The sequence below is a fragment of the Plecotus auritus genome (assembly GCF_963455305.1).
Source record: "Plecotus auritus genome assembly, chromosome: 7".
NCBI lineage: Eukaryota > Metazoa > Chordata > Mammalia > Chiroptera > Vespertilionidae > Plecotus > Plecotus auritus.
This window is the reverse complement of record NC_137774.1, coordinates 24,265,032-24,286,884: the sequence shown is the minus strand read 5'-3', so window position 1 is coordinate 24,286,884 and position 21,853 is coordinate 24,265,032. Positions and strand designations below refer to the sequence as shown.

At 37.7% G+C, this 21,853-nt stretch overlaps 1 protein-coding gene across 1 annotated transcript in view; it reads right to left on the bottom strand.

The window, feature by feature from the left end:
- AATF (apoptosis antagonizing transcription factor) overlaps positions 1 to 21,853 on the bottom strand; it is a 92,036-nt gene that overhangs the window by 42,000 nt on the left and 28,183 nt on the right. The window contains exons 5-8 of the mRNA XM_080677972.1: positions 19,275 to 19,389; positions 17,638 to 17,839; positions 16,901 to 17,065; positions 15,194 to 15,277 (exon numbers count right to left, since the gene is read on the bottom strand). Of these exons, the coding sequence (XP_080534098.1) occupies positions 15,194 to 15,277; positions 16,901 to 17,065; positions 17,638 to 17,839; positions 19,275 to 19,389 (566 nt within the window). The remainder of the gene's footprint in view (positions 1 to 15,193; positions 15,278 to 16,900; positions 17,066 to 17,637; positions 17,840 to 19,274; positions 19,390 to 21,853) is intronic.

Sequence of the window (21,853 nt, the reverse complement as noted above, 5' to 3'; positions counted from 1 at the left end):
AATAAAATATATTTAAAAAAGCCCTAACTGGTTTGGCTCAGTGGATAGAGCGTCGGCCTGCGGACTGAAAGGTCCCAGGTTCGATTCTGGTCAAGGGCATGTACCTTGGTTGCGAGCACATCCCCGGTAGGGGGTGTGCAGAAGGCAGCTGATCGATGTTTCTCTCTCATCGATGTTTCTAACTCTCTATCCCTCTCCCTTCCTCTCTGTAAAAAATCAATAAAATATATTTAAATATATATATATATATATATATATTTTAAAAAAAAACACAAAAGAAAAAAAACACAATTTAATGCAACTGAATGAAAAGATATTAAAACATTTCTCATTCTTTTATTTTTAAAATAATGTAGATCTATCCTCCCTCTTGAGTCTCATTTCCCAAAGGAAGAAGTTGGTTCGTTTTTGCTTTCTGTGGTATCTCTGAGTTGGTTCTTTTACTGCAAGAAAGGTGTCTTGACATTTTTGTAATATAAAGATCTGCATCAATTTCAATATAGTGTTTTCTATTTAAATATATTTTATCTATAAAATAGGTTTGTCAAATCACAGTCACAGGTTTCCATCTCCCATTTCCTAAGATCTAATGCTTCTAGATAGGAGCTTTCAATTGCATGTGTATGTGTGCTGCACAGTTCAATATAACTGTGAATATCTACCAATGAGTCAGAATAACGCCGTGGTTTTGGAGTCTGACATATCTGGGTTTTAAATTCCAGCTATGCCCCCTAGTAGCTGTGTGATTTGGGACAAGTTATTGCACTTCTGAGACTCAGTATACTCATCTATAAAGTAGCAATAATTGTACCTCATAAAGTTGATTTGGGATTTTAAACAATGATAAAAGTAAAGCATTTAACAAAAATGTAAGTATTTGATAAATAGAAATATTTTCAGCACCAGATAACAATACTTGTAATTCCAAAATCCCATTTAGGACAAAAAAAAACCACCACAAAACAACAAAAAACAAAATTCAACACCTTCCTTAGCTAAATCTCTACAGCTGCTAACAATGAACAAGCACAATAATTCTATTTTTCCTTTCTACTGATTTTCAATAGATTAAAAATAAGATGTGAAATAAAGGAAAAGCAGAATGGAAAAAAAATACAGAAATAGTAAGTCAATACTTCAAAAATATGCTATTATTTGCAGGACTTTTCCAAATTAGACCATGATAAATTGGAGCAAAAGTGATCTTTCCCATTATCAACTTCTATTTGAACAACTAATGTCTATTCCCTTTCCATGACTTGCTACTACCTCCTTCATACTCTGATCACAAGTTCCCTCCACCCAGAGGCCCTCCCTCTCAATCTCATCCTATCTAAAATCCTATCTATCCTTCTTTGAAGACCTAGATCAAATACCATTTCCTCCTCCCTGCAACATTCTCTAATTTTGCCAAACTGTTATTAATTTCTCCCTCTTCTGAATTCTTCAATATCCCTTCACCAAGCCTTCTGGTTGTTTATGTTTATGTCATCTCTTTTGCTTGGCTGTAAACTTCTTGGGGGCAGGGTATAGTCTGACCCAAATTCTTACCCCCATAGTACTCTGCATACTACCTTGCACACAGTGATTAGTCAACAGTATTTCTAAAATGAAAGGGGTAGCAAGCAGTCTTTTAGATCTTGTGATCAAGGATGAAAAGCATCCAACTCCTGCAATGGCAAATACAATAATTACAAGAAAAATTATATAGGGAAAAATGGAGGGAAATCGAGATGTGAGAATAAAATCCAAATGTATCTTAATACTGGTTACAAATAACCCACCTTTGGTTACTAAAGTAAGAAAATGTATAGCTAGAGGCTACCATTGAAAAAGTCAGGCTAACTGCCTCACTGCCCTTGGTCTTTAAGGATTTGATTAGTTTTTCCAGTGTCTGATTCAGCCCCCGCCCCAACCCCGGAAGCTAGAGCTAAGGCGTGTGGTTTGGAAAGGATGATAAATAAATTCATTCACTGAATAAAAAAGTAACACTGTTTTCTCAGCACAAGTTCTAAAATATTTCAAAGGCTATAATATTTCACTAGGCTTGGCCATTTGGGTTAAAATTTATTAGTAAAAACAGGAAACTTTCTCATCAGACCCCATATATTCCATTAGGCATGACACAGAATGTCTCCCAAGGTCTAATTATTAACTAGAAGTGTAGGTAAATCACTATCAGTATTAGGATCTGATGTTTAAAGATAGAATAAGAAAAAAAAAAGAGTAAGAATTGGGCAATGCAAATGCTAAGAAATTTCTTATTACCAATTTGCTTCTTGTTTCTTTTTCCTACAACTAAAATGAATTTTACAAAGACTAAGTGGCTGCATTAAGCCATTCTTTCCAATCCATACCAAAAGTAAGAATATACAGAAAGTACTACTTTTTAGAATTTCCAACAGCTCCCATTTCTAGTATTCTGTCCCCTTGTCACCAGACAAATGTCCTGGTGTGTATCTTTTTTCTTCTTCTATCTAAAACAAAAGTGGGGAGAGGGGTTACATATTCTTTGGGACACCAGCTCAAACAAAGACTATTTCTGGGCATTCTTTGGCAATGTTTCTTTTAATGGCACCATACAATACATCATTTGTATTAAAAGAATAAAGAAGAAGTCATTCAGAACTAGAGACAATTTAAGTAAAAAGGATTCACAAGAAAGAAACCAAAAGGGTAGTACTAACTTATATTATGTAATTATGTCCCTTTGAGGACTAAAAGCCCAGCTGAAACAAACCTCAACCTGTCTTTCTAGCATTCAGACTCCAATAATTCTTCAGTCCCACCAGGATCAATAATGCATTGATCCTGCTACCTTTTCAGCATCCCTGCTCCTTTCCTCATGTGCTCATTTCCCTCCTTACTCAGGTGGATGCAAACTCAGTTCATCAGGATAATCACTCCTGGTATACATCCTTAACTCCCTTGCTGCATGCAGTCCCTTTGTCAGACAGATCCACAATCCCTTGGGGATCCATGTCTTAGAATTCAGAATTTTTAGGATACACAAATAAATGCCCCAGCAGAGCCTGGGGCAGTGTCCCAAAGTTAAACACATTAATATTTCTATAGCAGAATACTTGACTAAGTGGGATAAATAAAAACTTGTTTTATTTATGACCACTCAGATCAGATATTGACCACTCAGATCAGATATTGCCACCACAATGGTTTGCCAAACTAAAACAAACAAAAAACAGAGTTTTTAGAACTTTTTAAATTTCAGAATTGCACATAAGGATTATGTACCTGTACTTCCTTGGCAAAACCCCAACCATCTTAAATCTCAGAACCTGCATCCACACAACTGAACTGGCTAAAAAAGCCAAGATCATGTGAACTGGTCTCACTTTAAATTCATTAGCACTACCTTTTGTGGGTAAGTGCTACCTGACAATTTCACTACAGTTCCTTATCCACTCATTCTCCCACCCTCTCAAGTGACTTTGCCACACACTCTCTTCTCTCAAATTTTGCCACTTCTCACTCTTAGCCTCTTAAATTCGTAAAATAAAGTAAAATAAAATAAAAACACTCAGATTCAGATGAGAACTTCCATATGCTCCCATCCCTTATCTATTTGCAATTTTACCCATATACTCTGCCTTCCCTCCAATATCTCTGGATAAACTGTCCGTCAGTCCACCCCCTTTCTACTTGTGTACTCACTAGCAATTCTCACCTCTTTCCTGAGACATCCATTTCTCCCTCTCTACTCCATTTCCATCAGCATATAAACAGCATGCAAAATACATCTTCTATCTTAAAACAAAACCAAAAAACTCTCCCGATCCTCCTCTTGCCCTTGATCTTCCTCTTGCCCTTCCGTCTGCTGCCCCATTTTCTCTACTCCCTTTATAGCAAATCTCATCGAGAGCTGCTGATACAGTCTCCAATTTCCTTCCATTCTTTTTTTTAAAACCCATTCCATTAATCTACCAAAACAGTTTTTGTCCAGGTCACCAATGACTTCTATGTTACTAAAATGAATGGTCAATTCTCAGTACTTATATTATATGATCTGTCCGCAACATTTAACATAGTAGGTCACTCTCTTCTTTAAACAAAAACACAACTTTATTTAAATATCATTCACATACCATGCAATTCACCTATTTAAATCACATGATTCAATGTTCTATATATTCAGAGTTGTGTAACCATCACTACAATCAATTTTAGAATATTCTCATCACTCCCAAAAGAAACCCATTACCCATTAGCTGTTGCCCTCCATATCACCCACAACATCCCCAGCCCTAAGCAACCACTAATCAACTTCTTGTCTCTATAAATGTATCTATTCTGGACATTTCATATAAATGGAATCATATAACATGTGGTCTTTTGTCAATAGCTTCTTAACTTAACATAATGTTTCCAAGGTTTATCCATGTTGTAGCAAGTATGAGTACTTTATTTCTCTTTATGGCTAAACTAGAGGACTGGTACACGAGTTCGGGCAAGGGTGGGGTCCCTTGGGGTGGCTTGCGGAGATCGGGCCCCAGCTCATGTCCCCAGCCTTGCAGCTCTGCAGCCATGCCTGGCACCCTGCCTTGGCCTGGCGCTGCCCCCTCACCTGCTCCACCATCCCACCTGCGGGGCAATTGATTGGGGCCAGGCCCCTCCTCCCCCCACTCGGCTCCCTCAGTGCCTGGGAGCTGGGCGGCAGCCCTGACCCTGCCGCTGGTTGTTGCCCACAGGGCAATCGGCGGGGCAATTGGGCCCCGCTCGTACCTGCCTTGGCCTGGTGCTGCCCACTCACCTGCTCCACCATCCCACCACAGTCCCGCTCACATTGGGGCCAGCAGCACCACCTCCACTACTGCCCACTGCCAGCACCACGTTGCTGACACCGGCCATGTTCTACCCCACCCCCTGGTGGTCAGCGCACGTCATAGCGAGCAGTCGAATGACCGCCCAAGGGGACAATTTGCATATTAGGCTTTTATTATATAGGACTAGAGGCCCGGTGCACGAAATTCGTGCACGGGGGAGGGGGTGTCCCTCAGCCCATCCTGCACCCTCTCCAATCTGGGACCCCTCGAGGGATGTCCGACTGCCCGTTTAAGCCCGATCCCGGTGGGACATCCCTATCACAATCCAGGACTGCTGGCTCCCAACTGCTCGCCTGCCTGCCTTCCTGATTGTCCCTAACTGCTTCTGCCTGCCAGCCTGATCACCCCCTAACCACTCCCCTGCCAGCCTGATTGATGCCTAACTGCTCCCCTGCCAGCCTGTTTGCCCCTAACTGCCCTCCCCTGCAGGCCTGGTTACCCCCTAACTGCCCTCCTCTGCAGGCCTGGTCACCCCTAACTGCCCTGTCCTGCAGGCAGTGGTCGGCAAACTCAATAGTCAACAGAGCCAAATATCAACAGTACAATGATTGAAATTTGAGAGCCAAATTTTTTAAACTTAAACTTCTTCTAACGCCACTTCTTCAAAACAGACTCGCCCAGGCTGTGGTATTTTGTGGAAGAGCCACACTTTGCCGACCACTGCTCTTGGGTATACACCTAAGAGTGGAATTGCTGAGTCAGATGGTAATCTAAGTTTAATGTTTGAGGAACTGCCAAACTGTTTTCCACAGAGGCTGTACCAAATTAACATTCCCACTATCAAGTAAGAGGGTTTCCAATTCTCCATATCCTCCCCAACACTTGTTAAAATTTATTTTTGATCATAGCTGTCCTAGTGGTGTAAAGTGGTATTCATTGTGATTTTGATTTGCATTTTCCTAAAGACTAATGATATTGAGCAGCTTTTCCTGCACTTACTGATCCTTTAAATATATTTTTGGAGAAATGTTTATTCAGATTCTTTGTGTTTTTTTTTGTTTTTTTACTATCTGTCTTTTATTATTGAGTTGTAAGAGTTCTATATATATTCTAAATACCAGTCCCTTCTCAGATATATGATTTGCAAATATTTTCTTCCATTTTATGGGTCTTTTCACTTTCCTAATGATCACTTTACAGAATAAAAGTTTATTTCAATGAAGCCCAAATTTATCTGCTGTGTGTATGCTTTTTGTCACTGTGCTTTTGTTGTAACATCTAAGAAGCCACTGCCTACCCCAAGGTCATAAAGATTTACTCCTATTTTTTCTTCTCAAAGTTTTATAGTTTTAGCTCTTATATTTAGGTATATGATCCATTACGAGTTAATTTTTGTGTACGTATAAGGGAGGGCTCTAATTTCATTCTTTTGCATGTGGATATCAAGGTGGCTTAGCACTATTTGTTGAAAAGACTGTTCTTTCCTCCACTGAATTGTTTTGGCACCCCTGTCGAAAATCAATTGACCATAAAAATAAGGGTTTATTTCTGGAGTCTCAATTGTATTCCATTGATCTATATGCCTAACTTTATACCAGAACAATATCTTGATTATTAGGCGCTTTGTAGTAAGTTTTGAAATTAAGAAGTATGCATCCTCCAACTCTGTTCTTTTCAAGATTGTTTTGATTATTCTGAGTCTCTTGCATTTCCAAATGAATTTTAGGACTGATCAGTTAAGTCAATTTCTACAAAAAGGCAGCTTGGATTTTGATAGAGATGTGTTGAATCTAGTGGTCTCCCATCTCAGTCACACTTGAAACCAAAAAGTCTTACAGAGGTTCCTTCAGGAACCTAGCCTCAGGGACACCAGCCTCCTTGATTTTCCTAAAGCATGCTAGCCTCTGCTGTGCCTCAGAGCCTTTATACTTACCATCCCCTTTAACCCCACACTATTGCCCCAGACACCTGCATGCCTTTGTTGTTCACTGCCTTTAAGTCTCTGTTCAAATATCACCTTATCCCCTGAACATCCTATGTAAAAACAGTAACCATCCCATCTTTACTCTCATACTCCCTTCATCTATACTCAGTTTTATCATTTTCTTTTAATATATTTTTATTGATTTCAGAGAGAAAGGAGAGAGCGAGAGAGAAATAGAAACATCAATAATGAGAGAGAATCATCAATCGGCCACCTCCTGCACGCCCCCATTTGGGGATCAGGCCCACATTGGGGATCGGGCCCACAACCCGGGCATGTGCCCTTGACTGGAATCAAACCTGGGACCCTTCAGTCCGAAGGCCGATGCTCTATCCACTGAGCCAAACCAACTAGGCCCAGTTTTATCTTTTTTCTACTGCAGTGTCACAATGTATTCCCCAATTTCACCCTATTTCTAAGCTAGATAAAGCTCATGAGGACATGACTTTGCTTTGTTCTAGCCCCTAACACAGCTCCAATAGAAACTTCTATGATGATGGAAATATTCTATATTTGCACCGTTTAACACAGGAGCCACTACTTGCACATGTGGCTACTAAGCACTTGAAATATGGCTAGTATAACTGACTCAAGAGCTGAAATTTTAATTTTATTCTATTTTAATTAAATTTAAATAGCTACATGTGGCTAGTGGCTACTGCATTAAACAGCTTAGAATAGTAGTCACTCAATAAACACATAGTAGGTACGCAAATATTTGTTGAATGAATTAATGGAAGGAAGAAAGAAATCTGAAGGCTTTTCTTCTCCTTTAGCATAAAAAATTTCAGAAATATACAAAAAGCAGGCCATAGCAAATGAACCCTCAAATACTGGAAGTCTTTTCTAACCTGAAATAAGTTTCAGTGGATATCTCAATCTGGCTTCTACCAGTGACTATATTCTTGAAAAATAGAGAATTTATATTAACCCAACTTTATATCTAATAGCATCTCTTAGGGGCCATTACAGGTTATGAAAAAATGACTTTAGGAATTAGATCAGGTGTATGTTGAGGGAAATACCAGTATGCTAATAAATGTATGAAGCATATTTGTGATAGTACACTAGAGAACTGCATGTATGTTTTTATATCAAGGACCTGATTGCTCTCTTTCACCACTTATCTTCTCCACTTAAATTTTAATAAAGCCATACTCTTAAAGAGGAGCTATATGACTACACAAAATTGCAGAGAACCTTACTCTTGTTAGATGACACAAATTCCTTGGGTATTGATTTTGTCTTATTAGTCTTTGTAAGCCTAGCATCTGGTATAATAAATGTTAATTGAATGAATTTCATAATTGCACAAAAGTGATACATGTGACTTGTCAGAGTGCAAATGGATACACTGGATCTCTAATTTCCTAAACAGATATTAATCTGAAAAGGAAACTCTCATGTGGATTTTTATACATGTCAGGTCAAAAGGCAGCAAAAATCAAACTGGGAGCAAGAACACCTGGGCTTTAATGTCCTAACTCACTAAGTGGAGTGATCCTACACTAGTCATTTATCTTCTCTAGGCTGGTTTGTAAAAAGACAAACTGTCTTTTAGTTTGGACTTGATGGTCTTCAAGGATGCTATCTAACTTTAACGCAGTTATGTTCTATTCTTCATTCACAATACATATCCCTTTATAAAAATGCTTATAAACGTCCCCTTTCTATGCTAAAACTTGTCCCTATAACTTACTTTATTTTTTAAAAAAATATATTTTATTGACTTTTTACAGAGAGGAAGGGAGAGGGATAGAGAGTTAGAAACATCGATGAGAGAGAAACATCGATCAGCTGCCTTCTGCACACTCCCCACTGGGGATGTGCCCGCAACCAAGGTACATGCCCTTGACCGGAATCGAACCCGGGACCCTTCAGTCCGCAGGCCGACGCTCTATCCACTGAGCCAAACCGGTTAGGGCCCTATAACTTACTTTAAAGAAGCTATACATTGACCATGATTTAATAAGAAGACACCATGACTACTTTAGTGAACTGGTAGTGTTCCCATTTCTTGAGGAGTGCCAAATTCTAAAATGCTGCTGGAATCCTGTGTTTAATTTACAGCCAGCCAGCTGACATTGTGCTTATTAGCATAGAAAAGACAATTTTGGCCATATGTTTGTCTAGTAAACTCCCATGACCATTTGTGCTTGAAATGTTTCTTCAATAGTTCTAAGCCAATTCTTATCTTTTCCCCAGCTGGCTCCTAAAGTGTACTGTTTTAGTCTCTGTTCTGAAGTTTTACCTTTGTTAAATGAAGTAGTAGTACTGAAATCATGCTCTGATGTTTATTAAAGCAAGGAAACTGAAAGAAATGAGGGCCATTCATGTGTACCTTCCCTTCATGCTGCTTTCATGAAATTTCGGTCGGACCTTGCCTTTAAAATGTGACTTTTGGCCTCTTGTCTGTGCATCCTGCACAACAGTGAGCCCACACTAGCAAACAAATGCCAATACTGATGTCGTATTTGGGGCTAAACAATTGACAGACAGACAATGGCAGCACAGAAAGCAGAATGTATCTCAAAATTTGTACACATGGTTGCAAAATAATCTTGTAATTATTAAAACTGGGATTTACTTGGACATTAGTATTTGTTTTGTTTTTTAACACCTTTATTATACCTCAAGAAACTTGATTGATTCTCTGCTATATCTTTAACCAGAATTGCAATTTTCTAATTTATGTACTTCACTTGAATGTCTTCTCTAAAATTGCCATAAAGGCCTATGTGTAATAAGTTTTGCCAAACTTTTAAGAAACACATTTCAAATAATAGCAACATTTTAAAGTGAAACTTAAAATGAAATACTATTCTGAACACAAGTATTTGTTTTCCAACAACTAATTAAAAGGAGCAGGTTCAGATAAAACTGAAAACATATTATTAACCATCAACTGAGCCACTGGCAAGATACATGCCAAAAGTAAGAATGTCCCATTGTATTAGCATTAACCAGAGAAATGGCTTCAGACATCTCTTATTCACACTAAGATCTAAATGCATACAATTAAAGCCACCAACCACATCAACTGTCCATATTAATCACTCACCAACTTAATTAAGGTAAACCATCTTCTCAGAAAGCTTACCTCTTATCTATTTCTTAACATTATCAACTTTTAATAGTTCACCAAATCAGTAATTACTTCTTTATGGTATTATCAAATGTCCTGGATACAAAAATCCAATGTGTGGCAAGGTCAGTTATAAACATGTCCTGATGGCAAATAAAGGGAGAAATTTAACCCAGCAAAGTGGTCATCAAAAGCGCAAAATCTATTATGCCTTTCTCCAGACACTCCTGGTTAAATTCAAAGTGACAGGACAAACCAGATCAAAACTAAACAAAGCTAGAAGCAACATACAAAACCCTAATGAACCCTTAGAAATCCAGGTATCGATCTATCAATATCTAAGCTCAATTAGGTCTTTCAGAACAAAATACCTCATGAGGTGACAAGAAACTAGTTTGAAGTCTTGGCTCTGAGAAGAATAAAACCAGTCACTTTTCATAGGTTATAGCTAAATACAGTCATTTCTCAATATGGAAATCTTGTGAGGATTAAATAAAGATGTAGGCCAAGTACCTATCTAATTAGTCCAGGAGCTGGCACACAACTAGTGTTCAGTAAACATTAGCCCTTCCTCAATTCTTTAAGAACTCAAATCAGGCTGATCAAGTCAAAGATCAACCGATGGCTTAAAAAATAAAATAAAGAAAAACCTTAAATGGTCATCTAGACAACACATCTTTTAAAAAGTTAATGTTAAAAAGTAGCAAATAGCCCTAGCCGGTTTAGCTCAGTGGATAGAGCGTCAGCCTGCGGACTCAAGGGTCCCGGGTTCGATTCCAGTCAAGGGCACATGCCTGGGTTGTGGGCTCCATCCCCAGTGTGGGGCATGCAGGAGGCAGCCAATCAATGATTCTCTCTCAGCACTGATGTTTCTATCTCCCTATCCCTCTCTCTTCCTCTCTGAAATCAATAAAAATGTATTTAAAAAAAAAAGTAGCAAATAAGATCATGAAAATGAAAAATAGATGTTGAAAATCTTTCTGAATGGCTCATCGTTCACGGCCATTTACAACCTTCACGTTTTGTGAAATCGTCTTCTGGGATGAGCTCTGACAAGAAAATAGGCCAAATGCAAACTAACTCCACTTGAGAGTAACAGCACTGCTTGTAGCAGGTGAACAGTTTCCCTGATAAAAGCTTCACCACCGGGTATACTTCAAGCAGTCAGGTTCCCAAACAAACCAATAACACGACTATAAAGCTAATTTTTTTCATTAAAATTGTTAAGAAATAAGAGTTCAATAAATCATTTACCTTTTAAGGAAAAGACATTACTTTCTAACACATAATATTTCTTCCAGGTCTAAGGAAATGAAGCTTATTTATTCACACATTGAAAAGTAATACTATAGCCCTAACAGGTTTGGCTCAGTGGATAGAGCATCGACCGGCAGACTGAAGGGTCACAGGTTCGATTCCGGTCAAGGGCATGTACTTTGGTTGCGGGCACATCCCAAGTAGGGGGTGTGCGGGAGGCAGCTGATCCATGTTTCTAACTCTCTATCCCTCTCCCTTCCTCTCTTTAAAAAAATCAATAAAATACATTTTTTTAAAAAAAGGAAAGTAGCCCTAGCCAGTTTGGCTCAGTGGATAGAGCATTGGCCTGCAGACTGAAGGGTCCCAGGTTCAATTCCGGCCAAGGGCACATGCCAGGGTTGCAGGCGCGATCCCCAGTGGAGGGCGTGCAGGAGGCAGCTGGTCAATGATTCTCTCTCATCATTGATGTTTCTATCTCTCTCTCCCTCTCCCTTCCTCTCTGAAATAAAGAAATATATATTTAAAAAATACATATATCAAAAAAAAAAAAAAGAAAAGTAATACTATAGTGAAGTCTTTTTATGACTTGAGGATGAAATATTTAAGAAATAAAGGTATGGAAAGAACAGGACTTGGTCCAAGAAGTCTTGAATCAAGTACTAGAGTTGCCATTTACTGTATAACTTTATATGAAGTTACTTAACTTTTCAGGGAATCAGTTTCTTATAAGGTTCTTTTCACCTCAAAAATGATATAATTGAAATGCTGATACTCTTCAGATATATATGTTTGTACCTTTACTAAGTAACACAGACATATTTTAAGGCTGTAGTAACTTAAGACCCATTATGAAACAAAGAGAGTGAGTGTGTGTGTTTTGGGTGTTCTGACCCAAAACATTGTTCTCAGTAGTTAGGGCATTTACAAGTCTCGGGACACCTGAATTAACCAAATAAGCCTTTAAACCCCTACAATGAAACATTAAAATTCAATGTGGCTATAATCTCTTCCTTACAAAACATGGACACAAAGAGTCTGGCTTCAAGTATGGTTTAAAAAAAACAACAAAAAGGTGAAATGTATTATATTCACCACCCAGCTTTTCCATATGACCACAAAAAAAACCCACGCAAATGAAAACTCACAAGCCCATTGTAATACATTGTACCCCTTCTGAATGCAACACTTAGCTCAGGCTTACTACCCTGACAAATAAAGGAAAGCACTTTATGAAGCCAATTTAATTGGGAGGTGACAGAAAACATACAGCCATTTTCTTTAGCCTTATCATCGAATTGGCTTCAGCTCCAATCTCTGGCAAATCCCACTCAACAGAAGAAATTAACCAGGTCAGCAGAACAGGTGCTACGTTGTGTCTGTCAAGGGCCTGGCATCACCACAATTACTTGTACACAATGAAGCAGTAATCTTTACAGATCATCTCTCCCAAGAAGCATATTGGGGAGGGGGAGGAAAACTGATGGGAGGAGGGGGAAAGTGGGAAGGAGAGGAATAGGAGGCAAAAAGAAAAGGCAAGAAAAGAAAATGAATGTGCAGCTGCCTTGAGGCTCAGCAGATGTCGGGATGTGATGTACGAGGCTAGGATAAGCTGTCGTAGCCTGCTGCCAAACAGTGGTAAGTGATTAAAGCCTGCACAGTTCTAAGCACCATATTTAGAATCTGCGGGGTTTCAAGACTTGCACCCATTCCTTGCTGTGCTGCCAGATGTTGGCAACCGGTCCAGTTCCTACTGACTGTGCATGGATGGCAGCAGTTGGTACAGCAGCAAAGCAATCTGGAATGCTTCCGGAGATACTGTACATTAACAAGTGTCACCCATCATTCACCTTTACAGAAGGCTGAAACAACTCCAATTTGCTGCCACTTCCCTCTTGGGAAACAGCCAAGATAAAGTTGCGCCTGGCAGTCCCATTTGTTTCACTCAGGTGTTTCAGCTGCCTTGCTGACCTCTATTAGTTTAAGTTTTAATTTAGATTAACCCCAGCACCCCAATTAACCAGCAAGGGGAAAAGCTAAGATGTGACTAGTCATAACTCTAAAATCAGAATTTACTGAAGTTAAAATTATTAAATGGGATGAAGGGCCAATCAAGTAATGCTATTTCTTTTTAAACAGAACTCCAGGCCAAAAAATAATTTTTTTAAATCTTTCAGGCTAGGGATTGCCAGTAGAAGCAATTCTTTCCATAATTTCAGTTTATTTTATTAAGGCTATTTTTTATATACTCTCCATTGAATAATGTACACTTCAATTAATGAAGACTGAAACATTTTTGATTGTCTCCCATGATCTCATACAATATACACCATTAATATCTTATATCAGGTATTTCCTTTGACATTCTAGAACAAAATAGAGTTCCCTACTCTTCTGACAAATGGATATAATGAGAAGAAAAGGAAAAAGGAATCAGGACCTCTGACTAGGAACACTTGAGGCTCCACCAATCCTCTTTCCCCTCATTATTTTTAAGACTCACTATGGTAATAATTTTATTGAACAACACAGAGTGAATAGAAAGATTAAGAGAAAGTTTCTTTCTCTTTTTAGGACAAAACCAGAGGTATCTGCAATAAAGAATCACTTGTTCTACTGGGTTCACAGTGCAATTTTCCTACGTTCCTTCCTTTATATTCCATGTACACAATACAGTCATCATGGTTAAACCTTCAACAAGCAATTGCAAAATCTTTGCAAAAGTTAAAACACTAAAAATTTAGCAGAGAAAAAAAATTATCTTGATAAATAATGATTCAACAAAAACTGATATATCACTGCTGAGCAACCTCCTCAATTCTGTGGAGCTAGAAAGGATACATCCTAAAGCACATTACATTAAGAAATATGACTTATCAAGAGACCCAGGATTATAGGAAATTATCTTAGTTCTTTAGAATAATTCAAATGTTTAGTCTAGCTCAACATTCACTAACATCATTAAAAAGAGCAGCATGCTAAGAGGTATGATGTCAGGGAAAGAATTGGGAGATGTTTGTGAAGAGATATTGAGAATGAAACCACATTTCAACTCCTACCAATTCTTCCTGTCTGCAAAGCACCACAATCTATATATCTATATATATATATAAAAGCCTAAGCGACCGTTATGACCAAAGACTGAACTGACTGAAATGACCGGTTGACCAGTCGCTATGACGCGCACTGACCACCAAGGGGCAGATGCTCAACACAGGAGCTGCCCCCTGATGGTCAGTATGCTCCCACAGCCAACCTCCCGTGGCTGGCCAACCTCCCGCAGTCCCTCCCCCTGTCTCTCGCCCCCAGCTGGCAGGCCCCAATCAGCCTGGCCCCGATCGGGACTGGGTGAGACGGCCCCGATTGGCCAGGCCTAGGGACTCCACCTGTGCACAAAATCATGCACCAAGCCTCTAGTATTATTATAATCAACAGTAGCAATCTCAATCCATACTTAACTGATTTGAACAGGCACAAAAATAAATTAAAGACAAGAGACTTAATAAGTAAGAGAACCAGAAGTGCAATTAAAGAATTCTGGGATTCCAGCCCTTTAGCTCCATATTCTGATATAACAGTAAATAGAGGCCCGATGCACGAAAATTCGTGCAAGAATAGGCCTTCCTTCCCCTGGCTGCCAGCACTGGCTTCCCTCCGGCACCAGGGACCCGGGCTTCCCTCCGGCCCCAGCTTCATCTGGAAGGATGTCTGATCTAATTAGCATATTACCCTTTTATTATTATAGAATTATAGATAGGACAAAAACCAAGTAACTAACAAAAAATCCTCCATTAACATTATCAAAATCAGTTAAGAATAGACCTGATTCAAAGTTGAAACTGTTTTACAGGTAATTCACTACCTGCGACAACTAACAAAGTAGCTGTAGCTATTTTCATTTTAAAAAGAAAAATATAAGACAAAAGAAAAGCAACAGATCCAGAACTACACAGTAAGTTAATTCTGAACACAGAAGTTTTAACTCCCTGTGTGACTCTATCCCCAAACCTTTTGGTCAGAGAAGTCAATCAGCTGTTTTAAAATGCTAAAACCTGATTTGTACAAAAGAAAAGAGTGTAAAAATCATACCTGGTGGTAAAAATCATCATCATCAAAGATTTCTTCATCCAAGTCCTTTAGGTGGGCATTGGCAGGAGCCTGAGGAAGGATCTCCTATATCAGTAAGAAGAAAAAGTGAATACCATTAGGTTATCAAAGTATTGTAGTACTATAAACATTCAAAACACTGTTTTCCTTAAGATATAAAGAGCTCTTAAAATTAAAGAACAAAAACAATCCAATTGAAAAATGGGCAGAAAACATAAACAGGAACTTGACAGAACCCCAAATAGTAAAAAAATCATTTGAAAATATGTTTAACTTCATTCTAATTATATATATATATATGTGTGTGTGTGTATATATATATATATATATATATATATATATATATATATGCAAATTTAAATGAAAAGACACCATTTTTCACCTCTAAAACTGGCAACACTCAGACTGGAAAACACAGCTGGTGGGATTGGAAATTACAGCCTTTTTTGGAGGCAATTCGGCAGTATTCATAGGGGTTTAAAATGCATATTCTCTTTGATTTAATATTTCCAACTCGAGAAATCTATCCATATGTTCACACAAATACAAAAATATAAATGCTCAGGAATGTTTACTATAGCACTGTTTTAAAACTGGAGATAACAAAAATATCCACTGTTCGAATAAATTATAGTACACATCCATACAATAGAATACTCTAGCCATTAGGAAAAATAAGATAAATCTCTATGTAATGATACGGAAAAATATCTGGGATATATTAAATTTAAAAAATTGTAAGATTTTATAAATACTTTATAACATTTTATGTATTTATATACACATACATATCGATATAATTTAGTTTAAAAGAAAAGGCAACCACATTTTATATACATATATTTATGTATGTTGCTATGTACATATCTTTCTGTGTCAGCAGAGAAATATACATATGAATGGAAAATAACCCAAAAGCATGTTACAACTATGAACATTGGTTAAATCTGAGGAGTAAAATTTTCAGACTAGGGGGAATTTTACTTTTCATTTAAAATTCTTCTGAACTTAAGAAAGTATTAAATATATATTTCTACTATAAATAAAAGAGTTTCCTTTCAACAAAAGAATCTAACTATTCCAATTTTGGATCCTTTTCTGGAGTATCTAAACATCCAACATAAAGCCTAAAGAACACACTTGCTTCAATACTGACATTTCTAAAGAAATTGCTTTAAAAATGAATTTTAAAGTTTGGATTACAAATGCTTCCATTACCAGACTCATATCAACTTCAAAATTAAGACTACACACAAGTTAAGAATAGCTCTAGCCGAAACCGGTTTGGCTCAGTGGATGGAGCGTCGGCCTACGGACTGAAGGGTCCCGGGTTCGATTCCGGTCAAGGGCACGTACATTGGTTGCGGGCACATCCCCAGCAGGAGGTGTGCAGGAGGCAGCTGATCGATGTTTCTCTCTCATCGATGTTTCTAGCTCTCTATCCCTCTCCCTTCCTCTCTGTAAAATATCAATAAAATATATTAAAAAAAAAAGAATAGCTCCATATTTTAAAACCATTTTTTAAAAAACACATTTCTTTAACAATCTAGTCATGTTTTTCCCACTTGCTTTTATTAATTTTTCATATCAAGAGTAATACCTACAAGGAGGTGATCAGATTTTTCAGTTAATTAGCCTCACAGAAACTGCTCCCCCATAATCATCCTGCATGCATCACAGAGTTCTTACCGGTTGCCCTGGCAAACTCTCCGGGACAGGCTGCGCTGCTGGCTCAGGTTTGCCAAGAACTTGGTAAATAGAACGCTTGGTCTGTGTCCTTCGAAGTAATCTTTCTTTGTCCATTAGAATATGATCAATCTGAGTCAAGATTGAGCGTTCAAAGGCACCAAAACCCTGCAACAACATTAACCAGTGTCAGATAATGCAGAAAGTCTGTGCTGAAGGCAGCTACATTGGTTTCTCTATCTTTCTTGTCAGCAGAGAAATAGACAACCCTTCTTTCAAGAGAGACTTTCTGTTAAAGACTGAGTTTGTGAATGGCTGTAATTGTTCTCAGAAAAAAAAAAAAAAAGTGGTTAATAGATTATATTACTTTCCTACACCCAGAGTTTAACTTCTGCTCCTTTAATAATAATTGTTTAACATCAACTTCTTTATTTGTATTTCCAACACTTGAACACTTATAAGGCCACAATTTCTAGAATAAAATATTCTTTCTAATAAAGTTAAAATCACAAGTCTGAATGGTATAAGCCCCAATGGTAGGAATTCAGTAAATTTTTTTCTACAGAATGACTGATTACCACAGTGACATCATCCATACAAACGAGCTGTAGATCCAATTTCTTAGAACTGCTTCAGGTTGCCACAGCATGTTACTCTCTCTCTCTCTCTCTCTCTCTCTCTCTCTCTCACACACACACACACACACACACACACACACACACACACACACACACACTTGCCTTCCCCAGTTTTCCAGAAGCCAGTTTGGTTTTATCATGCCACTTCTGAAGTGTGCGGTTCCTGTAAACTGTGAAGTCAGCAAAACGCTTTGCCATAAAGCCAGGATAGTCATCCATCTCCAGCTTCCTCTTTGGTGGGGCCCTTTTCTGCTTCTTCTTCTCTCCTACCAGCTCTTCATCTTCACTTGAAATCTCCTCCTCACTAGAAAACCAGGAAGAATAATGAGTCCAATATAAATAAAAATTCCCCACATAAAAAGCTAGACTTGCATGAAGTTGAGAGTATTTAGGCCTTCCCTATTTTGTCTACACGTTAAATAGAACCACAGATGTGAGGATGGATTTTATTTTGTTTGAAAAGAATGTTCATGAGGTCAATCAAAACCTCATTTAACTTTTCAAATAAATATAACTGGTTTTGCCGAAACCGGTTTGGCTCAGTGGATAGAGCGTCGGCCTGCGGACTGAAGGGTCCCAGGTTCGATTCCGGTCAAGGGCATGTACCTTGGTTGCGGGCACATCCCCAGTGGGGGGTGTGCAGGAGGCAGCTGATCGATGTTTCTCTCTCATCGATGTTTCTAGCTCTCTATCCCTCTCCCTTCCTCTCTGTAAAAAATCAATAAAATATATTTTTTAAAAAAACAATAAAATATATTAAAAAATATATATATATATATAACTGGTTTCAAAATATTTCTTAAAAGGTAAGCAAATCATAAAATTACATGAGATTGCAAAAACATTATTAGAAATGCATATGAACCAAGCCTATACTAGTTACAAGAGGGTCTTTAAAAGTTAAAACATATAATCATACTTTTATGACCTTAATCACCAAATCAATAAAACAAATGCCTCCCTATAACCAATTGTTCAGGACAACTGAATAATATTAGTTAAGCCAGATGAAGAGAAGATGAATGTGAAGAAAACTCAAAGGGGTAGGCAACAGAACCAGCATTAAGCCCCAATATTATGCGCAACTGCCATGAGAAAGTAATACAACCTCCAATTATATAGCCAATTGCATTCACTGGATTACAGACCCGAACACACAGTAGGTACTCAATAAATGTGAGTTTACTACTTATCCCTCCAATTCCATAGAAAAGAATGAAGCAAAGGATAAACAAAAGGGAAAGCAGTAAGCAGGTACCATACACAGCAGGCTCAAACAAAGGGGTAGGGAGATGCTTCACTGAATGTGATAATTTCAGTAAAGAAAGGGGTTTATTCTACTGTTTCTTGAAATTTTCCACCCTTCAAAATAACTGCTTCTTCCCTCAGTGAAAAGAAGATGGTTGTGACCAGAGATTCCATGGTATGGGCACAAAGTGCTTCATAAACATTAATTAAGCACTGACATTAAAATACACTTTCATCTACTAATTTCAATAGCTCTAAAGAGAAGGCAAGTCTTTTGCTGAAGTCACAAAGAGAATAAGGCACAACTAAGTATAAAAATTCAAAACTTAATTCCCAATTTTGTGCTATCCTGGTAAATATAAGTGGCTCTATTTTACTAACATTTAAGTCTGGTATCTGCATGGAAAGGATTTAGCTTTCTTTTTCATAAATGATGGGACACTATTCAGATGAAAAGAAAACAAGCAACTCCACAGCTGCATTCCTCCTACCTTTCTGCTTTGGGCTTCGTCCCATCTACTAGGTACCTAGTGTCAGGGTACTGGAAGAGCAGCTCTTCCTGAAGACCTACCAATGACCTCAACAATGCTTTAAGTGCCTTGTGACCTGGGAAATAAAGCACAGAGAAGGAACAATTATCATGGCTCCTGAGCAGTTCTGGCTCAGGGTAAGAGTGCAGGCAGGCACAGGGTATGCAGGGACTAAGAACAACAACCTGAAGAGGAAGGCATTGTATTATTTCCTTTTACGAATTCTGTTTTTCAAAAATATGTTCTTACCTGGCTCTCCTCATAGCCAACAGGATGCATTTGTAAAAAAGTTCATCAGGATTCAGTATATAGTCTACGGCTAAGCACTTTCAGAATAAAAACTCTGAGAATTGAACTCTTACCTTCTTTATCAGCCTAGTCCTACTAAAGAGGCTAATGACACTGGTCATCACTATTTATGTGTTGATAGCACTCAGACATCTCTCCCAAGCTCAAACTTTCACATTTCCAGCAACTCCAAGAAAATCTTCACATGGATGCCCATCACTCCTTCATATATACCATTTCAGAAATAGAACCTTTTTCTTCCTAATACTTCTTCCTGGTCTGATTTTTCTCTTCTCTGTTTAATGTGTTTTCATAGATCACTGACATTTTTGGTGCCCTTATTCTATACATTTAATTGATTAAAATTGTATATTTTTCACACTAATAGTTATCTCTGGCCACGCTTCTATCGCTCCTTCCCTTTTCCCCTTAAATAACTGCAGTCTTCTCACAAGTAACCTTACTTTCATTTAGCAATCCCTACATTCATTTTTTATTTACAATCCACAGCTTAAGTGATTTTTATAAGTCTTGTTCTATCATTTCTGCTTCTACCCGGCCCAGCATGAATGATACTATTTACATCCCAACTTGTTTCATCAATGGTACACCAACACCCGAGTTAAACAAGCTAACCTTGTGAGACAGCCTTCTCAGATTGGTCAGAAGGAAATCAATAACCCAATAGCTACGTTGTATCCCTTCAAATACTCTGCATATAGGACTACATAAATACTTCTTTGTTTAAAATAAGACCCTTGATCACAGCTTTTCTAAATTCTGTATTCTAGTCCTTTTATAATCAGTGTATATCCGTACCACTTGGGAACATCTGCAGTACATAATATTACCCGAACAATCCAAAATGCCTTGTGTTCCAAACCAAAATTCCAAATCTATTGCTCTGCCTCTTAAAAAACAACAAAACAAAATTTTCACCAAATATGAAGACAACTTATACTCATGAAGAAGAAAAAAGTAATACAGCATTATTCTTCGTACTTTCGGCTTTCAAGAAATGGATTAAGTATAAACAAGATGATAACACAGGCCAGAAGGAAAAATAGAACAAAGATGTAACAATTTTAAAGCCTAAAATCAGTCAGTATAAATGTGCTAAGTGTATAAGTAGAGCAACACAAATTATGTAAATATATATGGGAAATTTTAAAAGGAATGAGTAGAACAAAGAATACAAATGATAATTACAAATATTAGGTTACCACAAATGGTAATCTGTGAAAAGACCCAAGAATTGATAAGAGATATCCCAAGTAGCTAAGTTTCTAAAGTATATATTGTAGCAAGAACATTAAGAAAATAGAAAAGACACTTATACTTGGAAGGAAGCCCATTAAAATGGAGAATTGTCATCTCATCCAAATTCTATGTATTAACCACTATTTTATAACTTCTTTTCTAGAAATGTCTGTATCTTAAGAGACAGGGCCCATGTTTTCCAAAGTGAAACCACAAATCAATTTTACATTTGCACACCAGTTTCTAAAATTCCCAAGACTCAACTTTGAAAATATTATGCTAAGTGAAATAAGCCAGTGGCAGAAGAGCATATACTGTATGATTCCACTTACATGAGGTACCTAAAACAGTCACATTCATAGAAAGTAGAATGGTGCTTGCCAGGGGTTGAAGGGAAGGGGGAATGGGGACTTATTGTTTAATAGATACAGTTTCAATTTGAGATTATGAAAAAGTTCTAGAGATGGATAATGGTGATGGTTGCATAACAATGTGAATGTACATAATGGTACTGAACTGTACACTGAAAAATGGTAAATTTTATGTCATGTATATTTTACCACAATTAAATAAACACTTTAAAAAATCCCAAGACCGGAGTATAATAAATAATTCTACCATCCTAGACAAAATAATCTACAACCCCTCAATCTTGAATTCAGTCAAAAAGAACAGGGGGGAAAAGCAATATTATTCTGCCTTTAAGAAGAAGGAAATTCTGACACATGCTACAATATGGATGAACCTTGAGGACACTAAGCTAAATGAAATAAGACAGTCACAAAACAACAAATACTATATCATTCCACTTATATAAGTTCATACAAACAGAAAATTGAAGGGTAGTTTCCAGAGGTTGGGGCAGAGGGAAATAGTGAGTTGTTTTAATGAAGTGTAAAGATTTTTAGCTTTGCAAGATGAAAAGGTTCTAGAAACTGGTTGTACAACAATGCGAATATACTTAACACTACTGAACTGTACACTTAGAAATG